The sequence below is a fragment of the Rhagoletis zephyria genome, unplaced genomic scaffold, assembly GCF_001687245.7.
Source record: "Rhagoletis zephyria isolate East Lansing unplaced genomic scaffold, Rhagoletis_zephyria_1.1 Rzeph_scaffold_00911, whole genome shotgun sequence".
In the NCBI taxonomy this organism is placed as follows: Eukaryota; Metazoa; Arthropoda; class Insecta; order Diptera; family Tephritidae; genus Rhagoletis; species Rhagoletis zephyria.
In genome coordinates this window covers 58,446-84,280 of record NW_016157995.1, presented here as the reverse complement: position 1 = coordinate 84,280, position 25,835 = coordinate 58,446, and the positions used below count along the sequence as shown (strand labels likewise).

The following is a 25,835-nucleotide window of genomic DNA, read 5'->3' as shown; positions in this document are numbered from 1 at the left end:
CTAGCGTAGAACTAGACCTTTTGCCGACAGTACTAGTTCTAGCCCAATACCCAAGCAATGCTTCCAACTGTCCAGTTTTAGGCAGCGATGCCATTGGCGGTGGCATTTGTCGCTCAGTGTATTTCTTTGCAACTAGTTTTTCACCGGTTCCGCTTTGGACAGTTTTTTTTTTTAAGAAAACGCTTTTAAGATTCAATTTTTTGATATTTTTCCGTGTTTTGTTTTTTTTACAGATTTTATGTTTGTTACAAATTTTATTTAAAAAAAATATATATATTGTAAGCGGCACGGAAAAATTTAAATTCATTAAATCTGAAAACTCACAACTGTCTCCACCGCGATTTGAACTCGCGACTACCACTGCTTGAGTCGGAGTTCTTCTCGCTGAGCTACTTTCATATTAGCTACGACAAGTGAGAATTTGTACACTTAAATACAGCGCAAGCTTCAACTGTCCCGCTCTGTAGACGTTTTGCACTAGTTCAGAGATAGTTCTGAAATATGTAGTTCGGAACTAGCGCTTTGCCAGACTGTCTCTAAATTTATCTGCAGGGTATTCATGCATACATAACAAGCGCATATACAAATCCATGCGTTCAGACATACAGTGACCCCCAAAATCATGCAAAAATAACCCAAAGAGGATGTTTAATTCTTTTCAGCGCGATAAAGCGATATAGGCATTTTTACTAAATGTCTGCATGTCTATTCCGTCAATAGGTACTGGTTCCGACGTTTAAAAAGTGATGAAAACCCACAAGAGCGAAGAAAGTACAACAACGTTTTTGTAGACGCCGAATTTGAGGCAATTTTGGACGAAAGATCGTGCCAAACCGAAAAATATCTTGCGGCAATATTAGGCGTGACTCAATAAGACATTCCATTGTATTTGAAAGCCATTGGTATGGAACGTAGTGTAACTAGTGGAGCTCATGAAATGTAACAAAGTAGCATTTTTGACGAAATGGCAACATTGCGAACGAAATTGTACGAACGACCTATCGCAAACTCCGGATTCCAAATGTAAAAATTTGTTAAAAAACTTAAAAATAAAAATTAGTTAAAAAACTTTTGTCCGTAAAATAATAATAATATATTGGCGCTTACACATATGTTAGTGTTTGGCCGAGCTTCTACTCCGACTTTGGGCGTGCGCCTTGATATTGTCACACAAAGCGGAGGGAACTACAGTTTTACGCCGACTCCGAACGGCGATTGTGTTTTTATGAGAAGCTGTTTTTCATGGCAGAAATACGCTCGGAGGTTAGTGATTGCCTGTCGAGGGACGGCCGCTATTAAGAAAAAAACCAATTTTCTATATTTTTTTGCGATGTTGTTTTGACCAGGGTTTGAACCCAGGTGCTGCGGAGTGGAAGGGCGCACTGCTTACCACTACACCACAGCGGCCGACTTTTGTCCGAATAAAAATTAAAAATATTGAAATTAAGAAATTCATTTTACGAATTGCCCGGATTTTGCGCCGTGTGTACTTGCAATGATCTTGTTGTTTCTGTTTTTCCAACCTGTCTTTAGCATGCCCAAAATGCTTTTTTAGGAAACCGTTTATTTCTTGGTCTGTGCTTTGGATTCAAGATGGTAAATATCTGAGATGAAAAATACTATTATTAGGGCATACTACTAATACATATATTGCAATTTTCTTACACCACGCACTTCACATCATGATAAAAACATAGCAAGGTAGAACCGTTCTCTCAATTTGTCGGCCATGATTTTTTTTTGAAGTTTGCCAACATTTTAAAATCATATAAAAGTGAAAATAAAAAATTTAAATTGTTCGAAACTGTTGTTGCTTGAGATTGAAAATGAAAATGTGTGTGTGAGTTTGTGAGTAAATTTTAAAATTAAATTGTTTGGAATCGTCAAGAATTTTAAAAGTGACTCTCAGCGGTTCTACCTTACCATATTTTTATCATGCTTCACATAACGACTCGACTGTTATTGTTAAAATTTGACAAAAAATCATGAAAAATTATGCCGTTAGAGGCAAAGGCCGCTGAAACAAATGTTTTTTTTTTTGAATAGCAAAGGAAATTTGTGAATGACCTACATTTTGCTTTTAAATTTTCAATAAATCACTTTTCAAGCGTGAGGGTGAGTCATTTTCAAGCTTTTTTTAATCGACGATTTTTCAATGTTGTGTAAATAAAAATCTTGATATTAAATGATTATTTTCGGGCCCTAGTCTGCTAGAGCCATTAGTGCCCCATACTATCGGGGTTTGAATTCATCTATTCAAAATCCTGAACTTCTGTTATAATGATCAGTTTTATAGGCCACTGTTTATACACATCAATAAGTACAGATTTTACATATATACATAGGAGTACACATACAATCATGCACGCCTCGCACGACGTACAGTGTGCACGTCGGCGACGGTGGCGGATTGGCACAACACTACACATTTGAAAATGGAAAGTAAACAATTCCGCTTTAACTTCAATGGCAGAGCTGCTGATGGTGGTGGTGCTTGAGTCAGCAGTGGCGTTGGCGCTGGCATTGCCTTGGTCGGCGTCATTGCTGTCAGCAAGTGTTAAATATGCAGCTACATAGCTCCCTTCTTTGTATGTCGCCTTGGTTGAAGAGATAGCGCGCTGCACAAAAAGGGCAGCAGGCAGCAAGCAGTCGTTAGTCAACAGGAAAATGGCAACATTTGTAAACGAAACGCTACAGTTTTCTCTGTTTTTTCTAGTGTTTTTCTTTTTATTATTATTATTGTAAAAATATGATACACTGCCATTCGCTGCCTAGTAGGTATACCGGCTACCAATTAAGCGTAACTTCTTATTTATTGTGTGCAGCGTTGTATAGATTTCTATGATTTTTCTTCTTTTTTTTTTGTTAGCGTGGTTCGTTATCAGTGCAATGCCATCCACCATCAGCTATTTATGTAAACTGAGAAATGAGGATTAATAAACATCCGTCCATGTCATTGTATCGTAATTGCGTCTCATTAAAGCGATAGGAATATCAAATAAAAATATGTATGTATGTATAACAATTTCTAAAAAAAAGAAATGCTACCCAAAGGCCCAATATCTAGCGCTTCGATCAGTACAATCTTAAAATTACACTTTTACCCACAAAGCAAAGGCACACATGCATTGACTGTGGAATTAATTATGTGCATTCAATAACTATGAACGGATGTTGGCATCTGCATCGTCAAATTTGATATAAATTTCAAACAATGCAAGTAAGAAAATTTATGTATCTACACAATACACCACCCTGATATAAATGACACTTCAAACAAATTCTGACTCAGACATGCCACTAAAAAGTTTTATTTGATTATGTACATATTTCTTTTTCTTGTATGCCGACATGCCGTCAATGACCGGAAAAGTTACAAACGACAATTAAGTACATATTAATCAATTAAGGCAGCGTTAAACTCGTAATTAATTCGTTAACACAATTATGTTACAATATTGAATGTGTGAACATATGAACATTTCTTTCGAAAGTTTCTTGCCATAGGAAACTACAAAAGAACAAAAGTATTTCTCCTATGCAAATTTTTTCCCATAATTTATTGTTAGCAACAACAAAAAATGTCCAATAGAATGAACAAATTGGCATTACGCAGCTCATGTTATTCATCATAAACAAATTTTAATTAATCAATTAAGTAGTATTTTTAGATTTGGGACTTAAATGTATTGAAAAATTGAAGTTATCGAAATTTTGAAAACCTACCAACCAAATCTGATAGTAGATAGTTTTCACTAGATATATGGGGACAAAACTTTTCAAACCTGTTTATCCATTGACAACATTTATGACCATACGTCCAGACGGCGCAAGAACCTCAGTAATGGGCTTTAAAGGTTCTTTTGGCGTAAGAGCTGTATAATGGGGGTTCGAGCCGAAGATATCACAAACGATTTATACGGCCGTTGTGTCATTACAATTACATTCCATCTTACTTTTAAAAATACCTAAGGGACTGAACTATTTTCCCTCATCAGTTGTCAAATTGGGTTTGGAGACAAACCGGTTTCGGCGCTGTGTCACCTTCAGTGTCATTTTTCCTTCTTACCTCCAAACCAAATTTGACAAGGGATGATGAGGGTTAGTCGAAACGACTAACACCAACTTTGAATTGAAATTACAAATATAAAACAGTTAAAAAGGAAATTAAATTTTATGATTTTTAGTTCTTTATATTTTTTAAAACACATTAATAAAATATTAAATACATACATATTCTTTTCTCTGTGACATATAATAAACAAAAAGGTAAATGACTTCAGAGAGCGGTACGAAGCGAAATACCATTTTTGTTAGTCGAATCGTCTAGCAAAGCACGTTCAGGGTTAAGTAGGAATCCAAGTTTTGGAAAACTTTTGATTCATGCATATACATAAATGCCGCTGGCGATCTTTTATTATGCCCACCTTTTAAATAGCTGCTGAGGCGCGGACAATGTCAAACAAAAGATGAGCGGGCTTTGGGCTTATTCGAGAGAACAATTATACGCAAAAAATATGGCCCTGTTCGCGTTGGCGCGGTTACCGAAGAAGAAGGAAATGTTGAAGCTTTATAAACAAACTGGGTTGGACATGTCGTACGAGTGGGTGAAAAAGCTCCGGTAAAATAATCCTTCGATTCAGCACCCATGGGGGGACAACTAAAACAAAGACTCATGAACACAATCGAAGGACTTAGTGCAGAAAAAAATATCCACCCATGGTTTAAATATCAGGCAAAGCTTCTCAATGTAGAGAGGAAAATGATGAAGTACAAACAGTTGTAGATTATCTCTAACTGATATGGCCAAAGCAGTATACATAGTATTCTACTCACAAAGGTACTGTGGTCAAAATTTATCTCAGTGCTTTGGCTTGTCATCTAGAAAAAAATATATAAAAATCGACCAGCAAAACTGCCTGTATTACTCGGTACTCCTACAGTAGGAGCGCTACTTTTGTATGTCCTCGTGAGTTTAATAAAAAATAGGTGTACTTCCTTACAAGGATTCTCACGGATCACTTTCTGTCAACTAAATAAAAGAAAGAGAAGAAATAAACTTGCAACACTTTGCCGTCCGATCTTACGAGATATGCGGGGATTTAACAGTTAAATATATGTACATATTTAGAGCAGTGATAGAAAGAGAGTAGAATTCTCAAAAAAGCAAAAAACTCATTCAGTAAAATTCGCATGGCTTTCAAATTAATCTTAAATATATACATAACTTTTTCTTGAATATTATACTTTTGTCATACTGACAGATCTGGCATCTTCTGGTTTCTATGTTTTGCCTAGCTCTTCAATTTCGTCTCAATAAAATACAACAGAGTGCATGTTTATAGGGAGTGTCGGGAAAAGATTTTTATCCCATCCCGACCGCAAATTTTTAGAGATCTTCCCGATACCGCCCATTCCGGCCATTTTGAAATTAGTACCGTGGTACCAATATCCCGCGCTCATCTTTAATGCGAAGTCAAACATTTTTCACTCTATCCAAGATAAAAAATTAAAAAAGGACATTTTTAAGGAATCAATTCTTGTGCACAAATTTTCCCCCAAGATTCAATTTATTGTTACAAATTGAAAAACTTCGTTTCATAAGCCGCTTGAAACTTGCACAAAACAAAAAAAATTGACTCAAAAAACATTATGAATATAAAAAAAAAATCAACACGTGGTCACTTCTTTGAGTCACTGTATGTATGTATGTATTGCAAGAGATGTTTTGCCTTACCCTTTTCAACCTAATCTAAAAGCATAGGCAGACGACAGAGATATTCCTGAGCGACTCGTGAATTCGGAATTATCTCGGGAGTTAACTGTAGTTGATCCGGATTAACTCGAACCAAAAATTTTTATTTTGATCTCTTATTTTTTAAACGACTTCTAAAAAAGTTCGTCGGAATATATATTTTTTTTTTTATGTATGTTACCGCATAACTTTGGACCACGTCAACCGATTTCGATAATTATTTTTGCATCGGTAGCGTTTCAGAGGTGGTCCCATACTAACCCGGTTTAGATCCGATCATTGGATTATGAGATATATATATATATATATATATTTTTTTTATATGACAATTGGAGTCGGTTTTTTCTCGCTAAAAATTACTTGTTTTTAATTCGATTTGATTTATATGTTTTATTTTACTTTATTTTATTTTCTTTTTGCTTTATTCCATTTCACATTATTTATTTTTTTATTAGTTAAATAAAATTTTCAGAATTAACTTTTATTAAAAAAGTCCACAACAACTACAACTACATAAAAAAATTAAAGTAATAAGTGAATGCATTTAAAAAAATATTAAAGGAAAATTCTACTGACCTCGCGCCTCGTTAATACACATTACTGCCGTCTGGCAAAGTTCAATTTCGATCAGATCAACTGCGCCGCTAATCCGACTCAACGTTGCGGTCTGTCTATGCTATAACTTAACCTAAACTTTAAACTGATCCAACAAAAACAAAAGCCACAAGATGAAATACACAATCCTGATACATACGTAAAAATAAACAATTGATGCATCAAAAAGGAAATAAATTTTTGCAAAGACGACTCCCTCGAGATCCAACAACTATGGTTGGGCCTTTAAATTAACCATGCTATAAATAGATTCCGGCGTATCTCTGAAAAATTCAACAGTTGAATTAATCAATTAATGTCAATGCAATATAATGAACCCTAAATGTAGATACACATGTACATATGTATGTATTAATGCATGTTCATATGTATGTATATACATACTTGGTATACATATCGTCGTTTAAAAGTACAAAACCGCTTATCGTCATTCTGCAAAACCGCTTAACTGACATTTGCTGCCAAAGATTGGATTTGCTCACACAAGCTCTTGGCTCAATTCTTATCCATTCGTCATGAAATATATTAGCCAGAAATACGATTGTTTTATAAAAAAAGAGAACATATTGAAACATATGAGTGTTTTTACTCTCTAGAAAATAATTTATGCAATCTCACATACGCGGTTTTGCATTGTGTTGATACGCGGTTTTGTACTTTAAACGATGATATGTATGTACGTATGTGTATGCATGCAAGAAAGTTTGAGCGGTATATAAGAAGTTCAATTTATCCCTAAAAGTTTAAAATATGTACATATATATGCAATTATTATAGATGCATGTTGGCTTGAGCATTTACAAACCTATGCAATTACGTATGTACAACATTTAAAATATGTATTTTATAAGTATGTATGCCAGCAGGACGTATTTGTCGCATTCGTATTTGCCTTCGCTTTCGCCGGCCGGAAAAATGCAACAGAGAAGACAACACAACGAAAGCTGAAGACTTTAATGGGCCGAGTACTCGTGCACTTTGGCACTCACTGGTACTCTTTCTTCCTACTAAGCATACATACATATGTATATTTTTTTATGTACAACACACCCCAATTTGAAAGGCGCTGTTGACTGAGTCTAATAATTTGTTTTTTTTTTTTAATAAGATTTTAGGGTGTGGGAGCTCAATTTCCAATCGCAATTAGCTGAGTTTATGTGCAATGCTACGGCGCGTTCTCTTCTTTCGCCATTTCTACATTTGTACATACATACATGCAAACAAAGCATATTTCTCAGCATTGCACTATGGCCGAACTTTCAATTTTGGCGGCAAAAAGTCAACTTTTCAACTTAGATATTTTGTGATGGTATTCAATTCCCAATATATTGATAAGAAAAAATATAACAAAACTATGACTGCTATACCAAAGTTGTATAAAATTAAAAAATTTGTCATGTCAAATTAAATTTTCTTTTGCAAACTTTGTGAATATGGATTGTAATACTCGGGGTGTACATTTTTAACTTACATTAACAATTATTAAAGAAGTATCATACATATAATTCTTCGTAGAAAACTCAGGTTTTATGTAATGATAAAATTGTTTGCAATCAACCGCTCAACCGAACGAGATTTTATTATTTTTGCAGAAACAGTAAAGTTCGATAACTCTGAAAATTTCGATATTTTAGTAACTACTGAGGTTTATTCAGTCAAAAATGGCCTTTGCAATGAAATCGGACATTAATGTAGAGAAATACGAAATCGTCGATAAGTCAGTAAATGTTGAAGTGAATTTATTTAAAATTGATATTTGCCGTAAAACTTTAGCAAGAAATACGTTTATAACAAATTTTTGGAAAAATGGGATGGCACCGACTGTGTGCGCCGGATATTTGATGTTCCGCTTCGCTCGAACTTACACTTTTTTGCTTGTTGTTTTATTTATTTTTTTTTTCAGATTGATCCATTCCATGGGCATTTAACCACTATAAAATAATAAATTTCTTCTTTGAAAAAAGTTTTTGAAATGAGGGTTTATTAAAAGAGGTATAGTGCGTTAATTTTTTTAATATTTTCCTATTTGATGAAAAGCTCTACAGTAAGTTCTATGGAGATACTTTACTTTTATATGTTGGCGCAAGTACCTTGGAAAAAGGGGGTATGGACCGGCCACTTTTTCTCAAATCGAATATTTTGACAGTAGAAATGTGCATACAAAATTTGGTGAAGCTAGCTTAGCGGTAAATATTTTTTGCCGCGACTTCGTGTTTTTCGGCCATAGTGCATTGGCATATTGCTTCCATCGTTGTTGCTGGAGTGGCATACACTTCACAAATTGACGAAATAAAGTTGATGCTGTAGTTTAGTTAAATGGGCGAAAGCGAGGAGTGCAAATGAGTCACAAACTCTCTTGGGCACCCATACATCGCAAATAGTGAAGTATGTATAGGGCGTCTGGCTGTGTGCCTGAGCACTGAGCATTGCGCTTGTGCAGTTTGCCCTCAAACTGCGATTGAGCAGCGACGATATAGATGGATGGATGAATTGTTGGCGTGGAGCGACGCGCCTCTTTTAAGGGCGCAGACAATAAACTGGATGGGACTGGAATGAAACACATCCATAGATGTGTGCGTGAGCGAGTAGCGCGTGTAGTAGTGTGCGCCTCTGTGGAAGGAAGCACTTTGCGGCAAGTTAGCAAGCGCGTTGCTACTCGCCTAGCAGCGCGCTATCTCCAGCAACAGCTAGCGACTATTGCCGCCAACGCCGCACGCTACCACCCTCTCGCTTACGCTTCACTTAACGTCAGGCAGCAATAATTATTTTCGACGCGCATGCATGTACATACATATGTCTGTATGTACAAATGTGAGTGCTTGTATGCACATACAAAGCTGTATGATTTTTTGCTACGAGAAACTTTAATGTGCTGCACTATAAAGTGAATTATTGCAGTTTTTTAAGCCTTCATATGAGCACTGGATTTGCCATGCTTTAAGCGAGTGCGACGCGCGCACCCCATACTTACAAGTTGTTGTCGAAGGAAGCACAAAAATATGCAAGAATGCAGTGGGAATGCAAATGCTTAATTGGCGCAATGAATTAATAAAGAAAAATTCTTGTCTCCTATTTACCTCGCCCTCAACGTCGCGTCGTCTCCCAGATGTCCATATGTACATACATATGTATGTGCATAATAACTAAGTGCATACTTATGTATGGACATACTTAACGAGTGCATGTGCGCCAATATTACATATTTACATACGTATGTATGTAAATACGTACGTATACAACAAAACTCTTGGATACTTTAAATTGTGTATCATTGGAAATTTATAGCCCCACCCTGTTGGAGTCGCACAGAAATTCTGGAAAATGATAAAAACGCCAACCACACCCATACACTATGCACGGTTGAGGGTATGTACATATGTAAATATTAATGTACATATGTATGTATGCCAGTGTGCATGAGGCAAGCAGTAGCCGGTAGGAGACAGGCGGCGGGAGATAGGCAGCAGGCAGCAGGCAACAGACACCAAGCAGCAGAAAGCGAACAAAAAGAGGCATTCGCTCCGTTTACTTTCTCGTACTCTGGCTGTTTGGAGAAGGGATTCAAGTTACAGGACAAACGCGAGTACTAAGTACATACATACATACATACGTAATAAGTTTCGAATGACGTTTACTGGTCACAGGCAGAGTTTACTGGAAATGCGTGGGCATAGCTTAATTGGGAACGATAATCGGGAATTTTAATTTTCCAGTGAAAAATTAAAAATAAGTGAGAAGGATACTCGTTAAAGTGTTAAGGTATTCATGTACATGTACATCCATATGTAAGTATGTATATAGATGAATATACATNCTATTAATGTACATATGTATGTATGCCAGTGTGCATGAGGCAAGCAGTAGCCGGTAGGAGACAGGCGGCAGGAGATAGGCAGCAGGCAACAGACACCAAGCAGCAGACAGCGAACAAAAAGAGGCATTCGCTCCGTTTACTTTCTCGTACTCTGGCTGTTTGGAGAAGGGATCCAAGTTACAGGACATACTTACAAACGAGAGTACTAAGTACATACATACGTAATACGTTTCGAATGACGTTTACTGGTCACAGGCAGAGTTTACTGGAAATGCGTGGGCATAGCTTAATTGGGAACGATAATCGGGCACTGAAAATATCGAATTTTAATTTTCCAGTGAAAAATTAAAAATAAGTGAGAAGGATACTCGTTAAAGTGTTAAGGTATTCATGTACATGTACATCCATATGTAAGTATGTATATAGATGAATATACATATATGTATATTAAAATATATATGTATGCATGTACATATGCTTAATATTTTTAATAGAATTCTCATATGTTTGAAATCAATCGTATTGGTACTAGGGATGTTAATTTTTTCGCTTTTTCGTTCTCGGAATTTCCGGGATGTTATTATCACAGTCCCAGGATTTAGATACTTATTACTTTTTAACAACTTAAATCGAAAACACTGCTTCCATATTGTTTGAGAAGCTCTCCTACCATATAAAAAATTGTAAATTAATGGGTTTGGATCCCACTTTTTTATTTAAAGAGGCATTTTTATTTTTTCTCTCTGGCGTCAGCATTTATTTTAAAGCACGTTGTAATTTCAAAGATATGATTAATTCAAAAATTATTTAGAATTAAAGAGGAAATTTTTTAGAATTTAAAAAATTGAAATTTTTAGGATTCAAAAGGACGAATAGGTAATTTTTTAACATGATAAAGTTAGAAGGACGAGATACGAGGATGTTATCAAGTTAATATCAGTCCTTAACAAATAATTTGTTTTAAAACAAATATTGCCAAATTTCAAGGATAAAATTTTAAAAGGACATTTTCAATACTTACCAGTTCTTATGCACCAACAATTTAATTTCTTCAGAATTTCCTCTTTAATTTGATAACCATACTTTGTCGCTAAGCACATTTCACTGAATTTTTTAAATCATTTCTGAATTACTGACGTCAGAGTGGAAACCTAAAAACGCAATTGTACTATATTTGGCCCATGGCTTCGCGAATATGTTGATTTTTGTGTGTAAAATTTACTATCACACGGTGGTATATGTGTAATGAGCTAGACATTTACAAAAATATTAGTTATTAGATAAAAAAAGAAATACAGCCTATACTGGCCAAGAAAATGAGTTTCTATTATCGCCATCAGTGCAAATTACAAATCCCGAAAATCCCGGGATTATTTGCCAAGAATCCCGGGATTTTTGGAGCCTTAAGAAGGCCGCGATTCCTAGTAGGTACTAAAGATCTTTCTGTGCGCAAGTACGTATGAGCATATGTACATATGTATGTATGTACATACCTACATATGTACATATATGTATTTTTAGTTAGTACGCTCACATAAATTTCTATATAACAACCATTTTTGTATGGCAACATGTTGAGCATAAAGTAGAAGTTTTTGTATATACTTACTATGTACAGTAGGGTGGCCCAAAAAAATATTTTGTTTTCCAGCCACCCCCGCAATGAAGAATGTCGAAAATATCTAATGCTGGATTTCCACTAGGTATTTAATGGCAAAAATTGTAATGACAAAGTTGGGCATTAGAAAATAATCGTGTCATTACGTTCAAAAAATAGTCATTAAGTTCATTTCCACATGACATTTTTTAAAAGGCATACGTTTTTTGTCATTATAACACCAAGTGGAAATTGGACATAAGGGGGTCTGTATTTTTTATTTTGAAATCTGTTAATATTTAACCGTTTCGCCGGGGCTTGTAGGTTTTTCATACACTTTCCATGGGGAAAATACCTTTTTTCCTAGAATTGCTTCAAAATCGTCAAGAACACATATTTTTTGATCAAATCTTCTTATCAACACTGGTCATCTTATCACTTATATACAAAAATGTGTTATTTTACGTGCTCATAACCACATCACGCACGTATGAAAATATTTTCTGCCTTCAATTTCCCTCAAAAATTTCCCTAAAAACGAGTTAAAATATTTCAAAACTGAAAAAATTGTTTTCCTGTGTTTTTAACTCAAACATTTCATTTATTGCGACAGTATGATTACAATAAAATAAACTACATTTTATGGTACAACAAATAAAAGGAAAACCAGAAAGATAAAAATTCTTTTCCTGTGTTATTTAATGGGAAAATAATAATTCACAATGAGCGACCACTAAATCTTAATTTTAAAGGCTGCGCTTTTGACAGGCGTCGTTTTTCAGTGTTCCGAAAATATTTCACACAGAATTTTGGAAAAAAAGTTGATTTCTTTTTAACCAGTCTAATGTACATGCATATATGTGTACATACATACATATGTATGTATGTGGTATCCAAACTAAGTGTGCCTACTCCTTAATTTTTCATAAGATTTTCTACAATACATTGAATGGATTAAAGCGTAAGTGGGCAGCAGCCGAAAATTACATAAAAATGCCAAAAGTGCTTTGTAAATTCTCCAATTTTTTTAACACCTCTATCTCGTTCAAAGAACACTTAAAAAACTAATATCAGCAATTAAATTCAGAACCAAAAAAATCGAAAATTCCACCGCACGTTTTCATAAAATTTTTAAATTCAGATAGCTGGCTGCTAAATAATTATTTTGGTTGCCGCTTTCAGTGTTAGCGTATGACTAATCCATTTGACTTGTTAAATGTAGTTTAGAAGCAAACCTACTGTCAATGCTATTAAATGTTAATGCATAGAAGCGGGCGTTTCAGTTTCAGGACTAAAGTTAACAAAACGCCGATATTGTGGATTTCGGTAAAACATCTATTCATTGACAAAATTTGTTCCGCAACTTTTTTTTTATATCGAAATATCTTCTGAAAATGGGCGTGAAAATTTTAGAACCAAAGTTAGAAAATGTAGATTTTATCGTGGATTTGCTATAAATAATTTGAGAAATTTTCGCGAGCCCATTCCTTATAGCTCGTAACAGAACGTTATATGAAATAAATAGAATATGCCATTTTTTATGGCGTGAGAATCGTTCATTCAAATAAGTCTGGTTTTGAATATGTACGACATTAAAAAAAAAAAAAATTAAAAAACTTTCACCTTGTATATCTTTTTTATAAAATTGGTTTCTCCTGAAATATGAATCGTTTTATTGTGACTATCGCATTCTTTATCTAGCATTTCCAGTATTAGTATTTATGTATTTATAAGCAGTCGGAAAAACTCAGTGACCAAATTCGAGATAAATTCAACTTTCGTAAACATTGATATTTTTATGCAATGCAACAGTAGGCAAGTGCGACCTTATCCAATGATCTTAAATAAACATATTTTTAAAACACCCTAAATGAGGTTATCTAAAAAATATATATTTTTATTTATAAATATACCACACATTGTACAATCTTAATAACATCAATTAAAGTACCTATGTACATACATATGTATGTATTAAGTTATTTTATTATTTTATTATCTGACTGCTTAAGCTTGTAAACTAGCTTTTACGCGGTAAACACTAACTAGAACGTTTTGTAATTCGTAAAATGTGTTCAAAAAAAAAAAAATTATAAATTTACCGCAAACAAGTTTGTGGCACACACGTAATAGTTTCTTCGTGCACGGCCTTGAAGGTCTTACAAAATCAAATAAAAAAGAAAATTATAAAAAAAACATTGTCTTTCGTGCCATTTATTTGTCATGAAAAAAACTCAAAATTCATTCTTACTGCAATTGTAATACCACGAACTGCGAGTACATTGAACACACCTCAATATCTCAGGTGACAACACTCAACCGTCGTGAATTCAGGCAGAACTAGAAGAAGTTGGCAATATACATACATAGCTTATTGTTGCAACGACTCACTCGTTCTTAGGTGATGGATGCATTGCTTACAAATATTTGCTGGGTATTGCATTCAAGGAATTTACACGTAAAATAAACTACAAAGTACTATTGTGTTTGACTTCTTTGTGTGCTCGCATTGACCTGAGCTTTCATTTGTGCTAAATGGTGTTTTTTATACTTGCTTTGTTTTTGTGTGTTTAAGGCTGTCGGTCAGACAGACAAACTGTCACTTTGGCATCTTTTAAAATAAACATGGAAATGGAAAGTAGAGAATATTTACATACAAACGAGTGTGTGTGTGTGTGTAATGGGCAGATATTCTTTTAACAATAGCATAATGCCGCACGATTTGAGGGTATTGTAGTTGGGTACATTCTTACATACATATGGGTCATTCCATACAATATTTACACCTTAATATTTTTTTTGGGGTGAAATATGTTTTTTTTTATATTCTTTATCGAAAAAAAGAAGACACCTATTTTTTTATTTCGTCATGATATTCGAAAATCTCGGAAAAAAAATTCCCGAAATTTTGAACTCAAGGAGAATTTTTTTTTTTTTTATAATTGTTTGCAGTTAATAAACTATTTGTCGGAGAAAATCAGTTAAGGTATCAAAATCGGCTTTCCATGAGAGTGTGAGACAGAAAAAAGATACTTCTCCGTGAGTTCAAAATTTGGGATTTTTTTCCGAGATTTTCGAATATCATGACGAAATAAAAAATAGGTGTCTTCTTTTTTCGATAAAGAATGTAAAAAAAAATATATTTCACTCCAAAAAAAAATATTGAGGTGTAAATATTGTATGGAATGACCCATTATGACTAAACAAAAAAAAATGTGTGGATTGTCAGATTTTTCGCTTTTACGACGATTTTTCATTTCGTATTAAATTTGAAGTTTTTGGAATTTTCCGGGATTTTGCCACGACCGTTTGGGGGTTTTCGGGATTTGATCAGATATTTCCGCTATTTTTGTTTTGTTTCTCAGGTTCAATGATACATTTAAATATTAACTTTGGAAATTTTCATCTTCCTTTTACTACAAAAAAAAAAATTTTAATTCAAATTGGTCTTTGAACAAGTCATGAATGTTTTTGAAAGGATACAAAATTTTAAAGCAGAGATTTTAAGTTAAATATTTTCTATTTTTTACACCTAACTGCTGGCAAAAACATTTTTGGAAGGAAATTTTTTCTATAATATTTTCACAGCAGCGCAGCTCTCGAATGATTTCGAATAGCGTCAAATTAATCAAACTCATTACATAAGTCGTAAAATAGACAAAATTGCACGACTCGACAACATTGCCATTTCCTAATTTTGGGCTGAAAGAAGTAGGCCACGAAATTCTTCGAAAACTATACAGTGCTCCCATAACATAAAATTTTAGCAATTTAAAAACTGGACATATTTTTTTTATTAATGTTATTGACATAAATTAATGTTATTAAAAAAATTGAACAAAATTTTTGGGGCATATATACATTATTTTTTTTCATTTATAAATTAGACATACATTTTTGGCAATTTAAAAACTGGGCATACATTACCGATCACTTAAGAGCTGGATGCTCGCTTTTGGTATTTAAAAAAATTGACATAAATTTATGGTTATTTGGGAAAAGATACATTTTGCGTTATTAAAGATTTAACAGAATAATAAGTAATTTTTTTACTGGATGCACATTTTTGGGCATTTAGCAATTGGTCATNTGAGCTGGATGCTCGCTTTTGGTATTTAAAAAAATTTACATAAATTTATGGTTATTTGGGAAAAGATACATTTTGCGTTATTAAAGATTTAACAGAATAATTAGTAATTTTTTTACTGGATGCACATTTTTGGGCATTTAGCAATTGGTCATACATTTTTGGTAATTTTTACCATTTCAAAACTTAACATAAATTCGCGTTACTTTTAAAACTTGACATATTTTTTTTTTTTAAACTGGGCATATATTTTTGGTCATTTTAAAACTGGACATAAATTTTGAATATCAAAAAACTGGTGCACTTAATCTCTTGTAATTTATAAGTTGTATTTACTGTACGTGAGGCAGACTAATGCAATGCATTTTCTGTTAACCAAAGTTTTAACTCAAAGTTCCGAAAAAATATTTTTTGCACCTAAATATACATATGTACATATGTATGTTTGGACGCATATTTCGCCAATGATGGAGTTTCCGTTTTGCTTTTTTTTTTTGGGTTTTCATATTTTTACACCTACGCAAAAGTATGTTCATATGTAGGTATGCATATGTATATTTTTGCTATTTGTTGAAAATGAAACTCATTAAAGCATTACTTATAGCTAAATATTGCACATTCCAACACGTAACGTGACGCGTGTCTGTAATCTCTAAGTAGGCAGAAGGCGCAAGGTACGTCTCCGTGTGTCAATGTTTACCAATTAAGAATAAATAAATGCGATTATACATATGTACACACGTATTTTATCTACTAGAGTTATAAGTTTGTTCCATAATANACAGAAGGCGCAAGGTACGTCTCCGTGTGTCAATGTTTACCAATTAAGAATAAATAAATGCGATTATACATACCTATGTACACACGTATTTTATCTACTAGAGTTATAAGTTTGTTCCATAATAACTCTTTGTGCGTATACATAAATAAATATGCATATAGGATAAACATGTAACTATTTCTGAGCATAACGTGAAAAAATTTCAAAAAACAAAAATAAAAAAAAATATATTTGTCGGGCCTACAGATTTGGCGTTAGAGGGACGTAGATGCACATGAAATAACTAATACAAAAATGCACTCATAATAAAAGTATGTATGTACATACTACCCATGCACAGTGGTGCCAAGCTGGAATTTACTGTTGAACATTTTTTAGAACCTTCATTTTCAACCGATTTTAATAATTTTTTTTTCTAACGGTGCTAGACATTTTCTTCCACATACGTAAAGTGTTGTCGAAATGTCTGAAAAACAAATTGAAAATCAACGCGCAGTTGAAACTTCGACTTCAGCACACTAAAATTTAATGCGCTATAAAACTGCATATCTGCAAACAAATTTAAAATTTTGTGAAATTTTTTTTAGAAATTTAAGCTTTTACTTTTGCATTTTTTCATTTTATTACACATTCCAACGATTTGATTTTTTTAAATTGCTACATTCTCTGCAGTTTGCACTAAATTAATATAAACAAATAAAAATTCAAAATTTGAGGTCAACAGGTCAACAAGTATCTTCTAAATTTTATTAGCTTTCATTTAAAAAAATTTATGAAATCGGTCTGTTTGGGATGTGAATTCCAGTTTGGTACCACTGTGCCACGGATGCGGCTCAACACTTATTCTCATTTACTTACACACTTAAGCGTTAAGGCATGTAAGCGCGCCTTTAAAAAATGCTTTATGCGCATCAGCGCCGCTTGTATTAGGAAACTGTAAAATTGTCTAGCCGCTAAAACCTAATTGCGACGCAGTGCTTTAGATATCACATATGTACATACATATGTATGTACCCAATTTGCCAAACGACGTCGAAACGACGCAAAAACGACTCCCCTGCAAAACGATGCTCAAAATTACATGCAGTACTATAAAACACAAATTTTTTATTTAAAATTGTTGAATTCAATTCATTGGATTTTTTTTAAGTTTTTAAATGTACATACTTAAATATTAATTAAAAAGAAAAATTAGGAAAACATTCAGTCATAAAATACAAACTAAAACTTTAACTTTTTATACCAAATTTAAAGTAAAAATACAGTTTTATACCAAATTTAAAAAAAACTTCACACCCACAAATTTTTTATTAATACTGCCGATAGAGTAACCTGTACCTTTACAAAAAAAATTTAAAAATTTTATATGAAAAATATTACGAATACTGAAAAAAAATATGTCGTCTTAATTTTCCGAGAACAAGTGTACATTTTGGACTCCATATTCTGTCATAATAAAAAATTGTCATAATAAAACGGTTTACTATCCAAATAAATGACTTTTATTTATGCTTAGATATATAAAAATGTTCATCAAAAAACTTGTGGGTTTGAAGAAACGATTTCCTTTCGAGTTCTCCCAAACGACTTAACCAGATCGACGTCGCAACGACATCGATTGAGAAAAAACGAAGTCGGAACGACGTTGCATTTTGTATAGAAAAAACGGCTTCGTTTCGAGTTCACCCAAACGACTTCTCCAGGGGACGTCGGAACGATGTTGAATTTCGTATGGAAAAAACAACTTCGTTTCGAGTTAACCCAAACGACTTCTCCAGGGGACGTCGTATCGACGTCGATTCGAACTCGTCTTCGCCCTGTGGCAAATTGGGTATGTATGTATATGCACAGGTATGTGTCGCGTATCGCGCGCGCACTTGAGTTGAATTGAAATTTGAAATCTCTTTACGTTTTTATTTATTGCTAATATAAACAAATATAGCGTTAAAAATGCGCCTATTTATTTATTTATTTATATATACTTGTATAAGTGCCACCTACCCATATTTTGACCGCTACTGGCTAGCTTAGTGTTTATGCAAATAATCGTATATGTTTCTGTATGTGTATGTATGTGTTTCTGCAACTTGCATCGATTTACGGAAATACATATCTGTGTGGAATTTAAAACGCATTGTTTGCAAATTTTGATGAGCAAAAAATATATTTTTCATATCTGGCATAATTTGAGTGCAGCACAGATAAAAATTGTGAATGATTTTGCTATTTATTGATAGGAAAAAATGCTGATTTTTGTAAAATTATATGTCATCAATAACAAAAATAATGAAATAAACAGCGAAAATTTGTATCATCGAGGTGGTCAAAAGGCTTCGAATGCCTTGCAATGGAATGTCAATGGAATGAAACTAATTTCCATGATCCAGAAATGTACTGAATGCCTCATCTTGATGAATTTCAGTAAGTGCAACCCTTTATAAAGCATAGATGTTGACTGGCCCCACCGTTCTATCTTAAATTTGAGGCTGGCGCAAATTACTCATATTGCAAAATTTCGCCAGCTTAGATTACTTAAAGTACTTAGTCCATCTTTATGAAATTTACAGGAGAGAAAACAAATTTTTCGTAGCTATTTTCTTCTAACATTTGGCAAAACTTTTAATCCAATATTTTGCGGATAAGAAGGATTAGATGTTAAATAAAATATTTCGTATTTTGGCCTTAACTGTGCCTCTTTTGAACTTAGCATATTTGCCTTCCACTAAATAAAAAAATGGTGAGAAATATAGCAGGTGCCTTTTGGAAACGAAGCATTTTAATTTATTTTGATTTCTACATCACAATATGAGTTTTCACTAAAGGTGGACTTAGCAACGGTTTACCCCAGTTAGCGATTTTCTTTTTCTTTGACCCCTTTCATTATACAGACACTGCAAACCAAAAAAAAAAAAATGTGTTGCGCTTGCAGATTATGGTGTATTTAAATTTAATTAAAAATGTTTTGTTATTAAAAACATCTTTTTCAAAAAAAAATATTTCTGCTTTAATTTTTAAATAGTTTTTTGATAACTTTTTTTTATTTTTTATATAACTAAATATGTTTATTATAGTTTTGTTTAGGTTTTTTAATTTTTTTTTTGATAGTTAAAAGAATGCTTCAACAAGTGTTTTTTAAATAGCTTTTTAAATATTTTTTCATTTTGTACTAAAAATAATATATTATAATTTTTTCATAGCTGTTTTCATTATTTAAGTGAATAACTAAACCGTATTGTGATTAATATATTCAAAAGCGAAAACAAAGCAGTAACGCTTAAAATTCACGCAATTTCTTTATTACCATATAACCGTTTTTAAGTTTGGGAAACCCAATCGGCCGACAAAGGGTTAAGTACTCCTTTATTTTTGGGTATTTTTTTGGGGTATTTTTTTAAATTCCAGTGTACTAGTTACGCACTTTAAATTAACTAACGTTTTATTTCCATTCTTCCTAAACACAAGTTTGCTTCTTAAGTCTTTCAATTTGTACGACACAAAAGACTTAAGCGACAAACTGGTGTTAGTTTTTTCGTTTTTTTTTTTTTACTGAAGAAAAATAAGTATTTAAATTTTGGTTATTAGATATTGGCAAGGCCCTAAGTGAAAACTTCGCTGCTTGAATTGTGGGTGGTAATTTATTAAGGGCTTAAACAAATGTTTAGCAATTTGTTTTCGCCAAATTAATGGACATTTTTAAATCTTTATGAGCTATGTGTCTTTAAAAAAGATACAAAATATTAAAAAAGTTCCTGTTGAGCCACTCTTTGACAAAAAATTTGCCCGTGGTAGTTTCACTCGGAGGCATAAAAGCGCAATGTGACATTTTTTCCATACTCGATTTTCGATAATTTACTATTAAGAGGCAGCCGTACTACAGATTTTTGTGCATAAAAGTGTTGTTAGTGAAGATCCTACATTAGGATGTTTTTTTTTAGGGGAAAGGAAGCTGCACCTTAGTGTTTTTTCGATTTTCCTATAATTGAGGAGCAAAAAAATTATTAAAAATCAACGCGATTTTCCACCATCTTGAAATTTGCTCTTTAACTAAATAATTAGCTACTGAAATTTAATTATCTACAAAACTGCGAAAGTTTTCTAAAAATTCTGAATAAAAAGTTTAAAATTTTCGGGCGCAAATGTTAAAGTTTGTTGAGTTTTCATAATTTTTGTACGAAGTTTGAAATGTAGACTTATATGGGGCTGGTTAGGGTAAAGTGCTAGACTTTTATAAAAGAAATATAAACATTAAATAAACAAAATAGAAATAGGCAAAACTAGTCAAAATGTCACTTTACTTAATCAGCTGACCACAAGGGTACATGAAATATTATGGGATTGCCTACTGCTTAAAAATGGAGTATAACTTTATAAATAATGCAAAAACAGTTATCGCAATTTTGAAAATTTATCCTATTGTTTGCGAACCCTTGACCACTCGTAAAGTATAAAGCATATCGATGGCTGAGTAGAAGATCGGCCTATCTCGGCAGCCGGTTCGAAAAGGTCCTATCTCAAGGAACTTTTCAAGAACGCCCTACTTCAGAATTTTATTGAAAAACAACCTATTACAGAATTTTATTGAAAAACACTCTATCTCGGAGTTTTCTTTTTTTTTTGAAGAACGCCCTATCTCAGAATTCGGCTCAAAAACGCCATACCTCAAACGAAAATACATTGAAAATAAGCTGAGATGTAGAAAAATTTTCTGAGATAGGGCGTTTTCAAACTGGCTGCCGATCTTCCACTCAGCCATCGATATATGTACATATGTATATGAACCTAATATCGATCATATGCCCTTACTTTCCATTTAAATTATTTTTAACCTTTTTTATGCCACACAAAAATTCATCTATCATCTGTCCCGTTTTCTCTCTTTTACAGAATGTTGATCATAAAATGCGTTTCCGTTCAAAGAAGGGCCAATTACCTTTCATTGAATTGAATGGTGAGGAAATCGCTGATTCAGCCATTATTATCAAGGAACTATCAGCTCGATATGATAAGAATTTGGATGCTGCTCTTACAACAGAGCAACGAAATGTGTCATATGCCATGATTGCAATGTTGGAGAATCACTTGATTTGGATTATCTTCTATTGGCGCGCCAAGTATCCCGATAATGTACTGAAAGGATATAAAGTGAATTTGCAACACGCACTCGGCTTGCGTTGGCCAAACTCGATTTTGAATTTTGTATTTAAATTCACTTTTGGACGAAAGGTTTGTACTTATCCATTTATACATAGTTTATATGTATGTACATATGTACGTACTTACTTGGCGGTTGTTTTTCGCTTGATTTGCTTTGATATATATTCTATATATACACACATGGTATATGTACATATAACGTATATTGAAATTATATCGACATACACACACATCAATGTATTTTTAAATAGCTGCTAGGTGCAGTTTGGTGGGCTGATAAGAAAACACTCTTTTGAAGCAATGCATCAACAACTTTTCATTGATTTCGACTTTCATTAGTCATCCAATTTAAAAATATATGTATAATCATCATACATATGTACATAGGAGTATTAAGAAAGCAGAAAATTCAGAAAAAAATCATATTTTTACGATTACTCATTTGATTTGCTCGCATTTGCACCGTTATTTACACTGACTTATCGCACGCTATACTTACTTACATTGCTACATTAAATCGCTTTTGGCTTTCTCATATCGTAACCACAAACAATAAAAATCGGCAAAGATATGTACATACATATGTATGCGGCTATAACGCAAGTGTGCACTTATATGTATAAAAAGCTAATTGTGAGTAATAAATATGTGTATTTAAAAGATTTGTAATACTTTTGCCAAACCAAAAATAAGAATTACAAAAGTATCATATTTGCCTTCAGCCATATACATACCTTCATATATAACTACATATGTACATATCTAGCTATCAACTATAGGAATCTGTATTTAGATATCTACATATATATTTATCTAGATACGCTTCGTATCTCGCAATTGCTTAATCTGTCTGTCTGTGTCTACTGCACCACCACTCTTTGCCGTGTCTCTGTGGCATAAATATTTACTCGTAATTACATACATAAATAGTCTTTCATGCGCTAAAGTGCTGATTGTTATGGTTTTGAACATGAAATCCACCCCTGATATATGTAATTCAATTTATTTTGCAATATGGTGATTTTTCATAAATAGTGGTTCCAGGGTTCAAAAAAATTGAAGGCTCACGGCATCGGTGTACACAGCCCCGAAGAGATTGAAGAATTTGGCAAGAACGATTTGAAGGTGTTGAGCGAAATGTTGGATTGCAAGCCATTCTTTTTTGGCGATGAGCCAACCACTTTGGATGTGGTTGCGTTTGCCATATTGTCGCAGCTGCATTACTTGTCGAAGGATATCTCGTATCCGCTACGTGATTTCATGACCGAAAAGTGTCCCAACTTAGTGGGTCATGTGTCGCGAATGAAGGAGCGATGCTTCCCGGATTGGGATGAGATTTGCACAAAATTGGACTTGAATGCTCATATTCCAAAGCCAGAGTAAGTCTTAGCATTTTTTGTGATTACTTTTATTTTATTTTTTATATATTTTTTTTCGATTTTAAGCCTTATGCCAGATATTCACTGGACATTGAATGACAAACATTTTAAAAACAATGTTGAACGTTAAATAATATTTTGATTTATGTTTAATAATGTCACGTGTAGACTCTATGCTTTATTTTAAATAATTTATTATGTTTCCACGTGATGTTTTTTAAACAACTAAAATGTTCAATGCCTAGTGGAAATAGCTCGCTATTCGCTAAATTTGTAATTATTTCAACCATTTCTTGTTCTATTTTTTTTTTCTAACTAGGCCTGAAACAAAGGAGGGCAAAGAGGGTGAACCCGAGAAATCGAATGAGCAGGAGAATGATTCCGATAAGAACGAGAAAGAATTGGAAAAAGACAAGGTATGCGAGACGAACAATGCAAAGTGTGACGTAATAATCGAAAATTATCGATATAATTGCCTACATACTTAAAATGTTTTCGATATATTATGTACATATCTTATAGATTTTATGGATTATCGATATGTTTAATATTTATTGATATAAATATCGATTTCCCTTAAAGTAACCAGGGCGAAAAAATAAGTGTATACAATCTTTTTGGTTGGGAAAGCATCGTTAAACTCGAAAAAGAGTTTTTTTTTATCTAAGCATTCAGAGATAGTACGTTCGTAAGTTTATCGCGCATGTTAGCGTGTTAAAAATTTGTTTATGATGCCGCTGATGCTGGAAAAAGACGCATTAAGTCCTCAAATATTTAACATAGGGGAGCCTTCGAAACGGTTATTATCCGGGAATCCCTGCGAAAATCAAAAGCAAAGAGTTTTTACGATTAAAAGCAAACATCCTGGAAGCTGTAATAAGCACTGTCCTTGGGGTAAGACGACTCAGTTAAATGAATTATGCTTTTCAGTGGAACTCAGCGTCATCCAGCAGCGCGGGTATAACTCAGAAGTGTTGAAGAGCATTTTTTCCCAGGTTTATATTAAATATTGGGATTAAAGTCGACAGCTTTCCTAGATCTCAACTGCCTTACTACATCTTGTACTTCCAATTTAAAGGCGTAGACTTGAGGATTGCAAAAAAATATAAAAAATGGGAGTTTAAAGTTGGTACTGTGTCGGAAGAGAGTTCGATTTATTTTGCAGAAGCTACTGCCGATTGCTCAATACTTAAATAATAATAATAGATTGGCGCTAACACATATGTTAGTGTTTGGCCGAGCTTCTCCTCCGACTTGTGGCGTGCGCCTTGATGTTGTCACACAAAGCGGAGGGACCTACTCGCATTGCAATCGAAACTTTTACTCGATTTGTGCAAGCCTGCCAGAACAAAAATTACAAGAATTAACTCTGTTCCGTAAAAGAAGTAGAAAATTCGTATAACTACGTGAAAAATATTTTACATATGTTTGATACCTACTTAATTTTTATCAAATAATTTATGAAATATTTCACGCATAAAATTTTTATATTCATAAAAATACTATTTAAAATTTGTATTGTTTTTTTTTTATTTATCTTTACAGTCGAATGAAAAGGAAATCACAGAGGAGAATAAGGAGAAGGAAGAAACAAAGTAAATATCGATGTCGATAAGCTTAGGACAACTGTAAAGGACATGCATTTAAAATATAAAATAAAACAGAAAAAAATAATCACACACAAAAAAGTATAATACAATAAAATTTGAAAAACCTTTTTTATATATATATATATATATTACGATTAGCATAAAATTATAAAAAAATATACATAATGTATAAGAAATTGCAATTAGTTAAAGGCGAAATAACTTCTGACGATGAAGGATGATTCTAACTGCTAATTTTTGTTTATTTTACATTTTCGTTTAAATGTTCTTTTTTTTATTGTATAATTATATTGTTTACTTCCAAAAACAAACAAAGGGAAAAAAACACAATTGAAAAGAAATCATGAAAACAACAAAAGCAGAAATGCATTAAACCTAACTGTAATTAAGTTTATTTTTCTATAATATATTAATTTGTGTGCAAATATAAAATATGTAATTAAAAAGAAATTGTATCGTATGAACATTGTGTTTTGAATGTTGACTAAAACAAAAGCAAAAACGAAACAAAACAAATTAAAACGCTGCTACAAGAGTTACATATATATAAGTTCTTTTCCAGAAACAAACAAACACATTAAATATTGTGTAAAAGAAACTAAAGCATAAATTTAAAAAAAAAAAAACTAAAAAATACTCAATATTCGAAATATCACAAAAATCATTACAAGCGTGAATAGTTACATTAATACGAGCATACATATGTATGTACATACTACAAAGCGTAGTATACCAACAAGAACAAATATACATACAACCATAAGAACGAAACATTACCACACCTGCATAGACAAACATACACATACAAACGCGCATACATCAAGTTCACACACTCACATGCATAAAATAAAATCGCATACACCCACACATACATAAATGCATAAAAGATAATGCAAATTGTTAGCGCTATTGGCTTTGTTTTTTATTTTTTTTTTTATTTTTTGCTCAACGTATTTATTTCAATACGTATAAATATAAATAAATCTATATACAAAATCATACATGCATACATAATTGCAACTGCATACATAAATCATTCGCAT

General features: G+C 33.0%; 1 protein-coding gene across 2 annotated transcripts in view; it reads left to right on the top strand.

Moving 5' to 3' along the window:
- Nucleotides 1-25,752, top strand: part of fax (failed axon connections) — a 34,502-nt gene extending 8,750 nt beyond the window's left edge. Inside the window, exons 2-5 of one of the 2 annotated variants that reach the window (XM_017614855.1) lie at nucleotides 21,534-21,872; nucleotides 22,848-23,182; nucleotides 23,502-23,598; nucleotides 24,728-25,752. In XM_017614855.1, coding sequence (XP_017470344.1) covers nucleotides 21,534-21,872; nucleotides 22,848-23,182; nucleotides 23,502-23,598; nucleotides 24,728-24,781 — 825 coding nt within the window. In that variant the 3' untranslated portion in view covers nucleotides 24,782-25,752. Of the gene's footprint in view, nucleotides 1-21,533; nucleotides 21,873-22,838; nucleotides 23,183-23,501; nucleotides 23,599-24,727 lie in introns of both variants that reach the window. The other variant, XM_017614854.1, reaches the window with a different exon arrangement.
- Nucleotides 25,753-25,835: the final 83 nt, after the last annotated feature.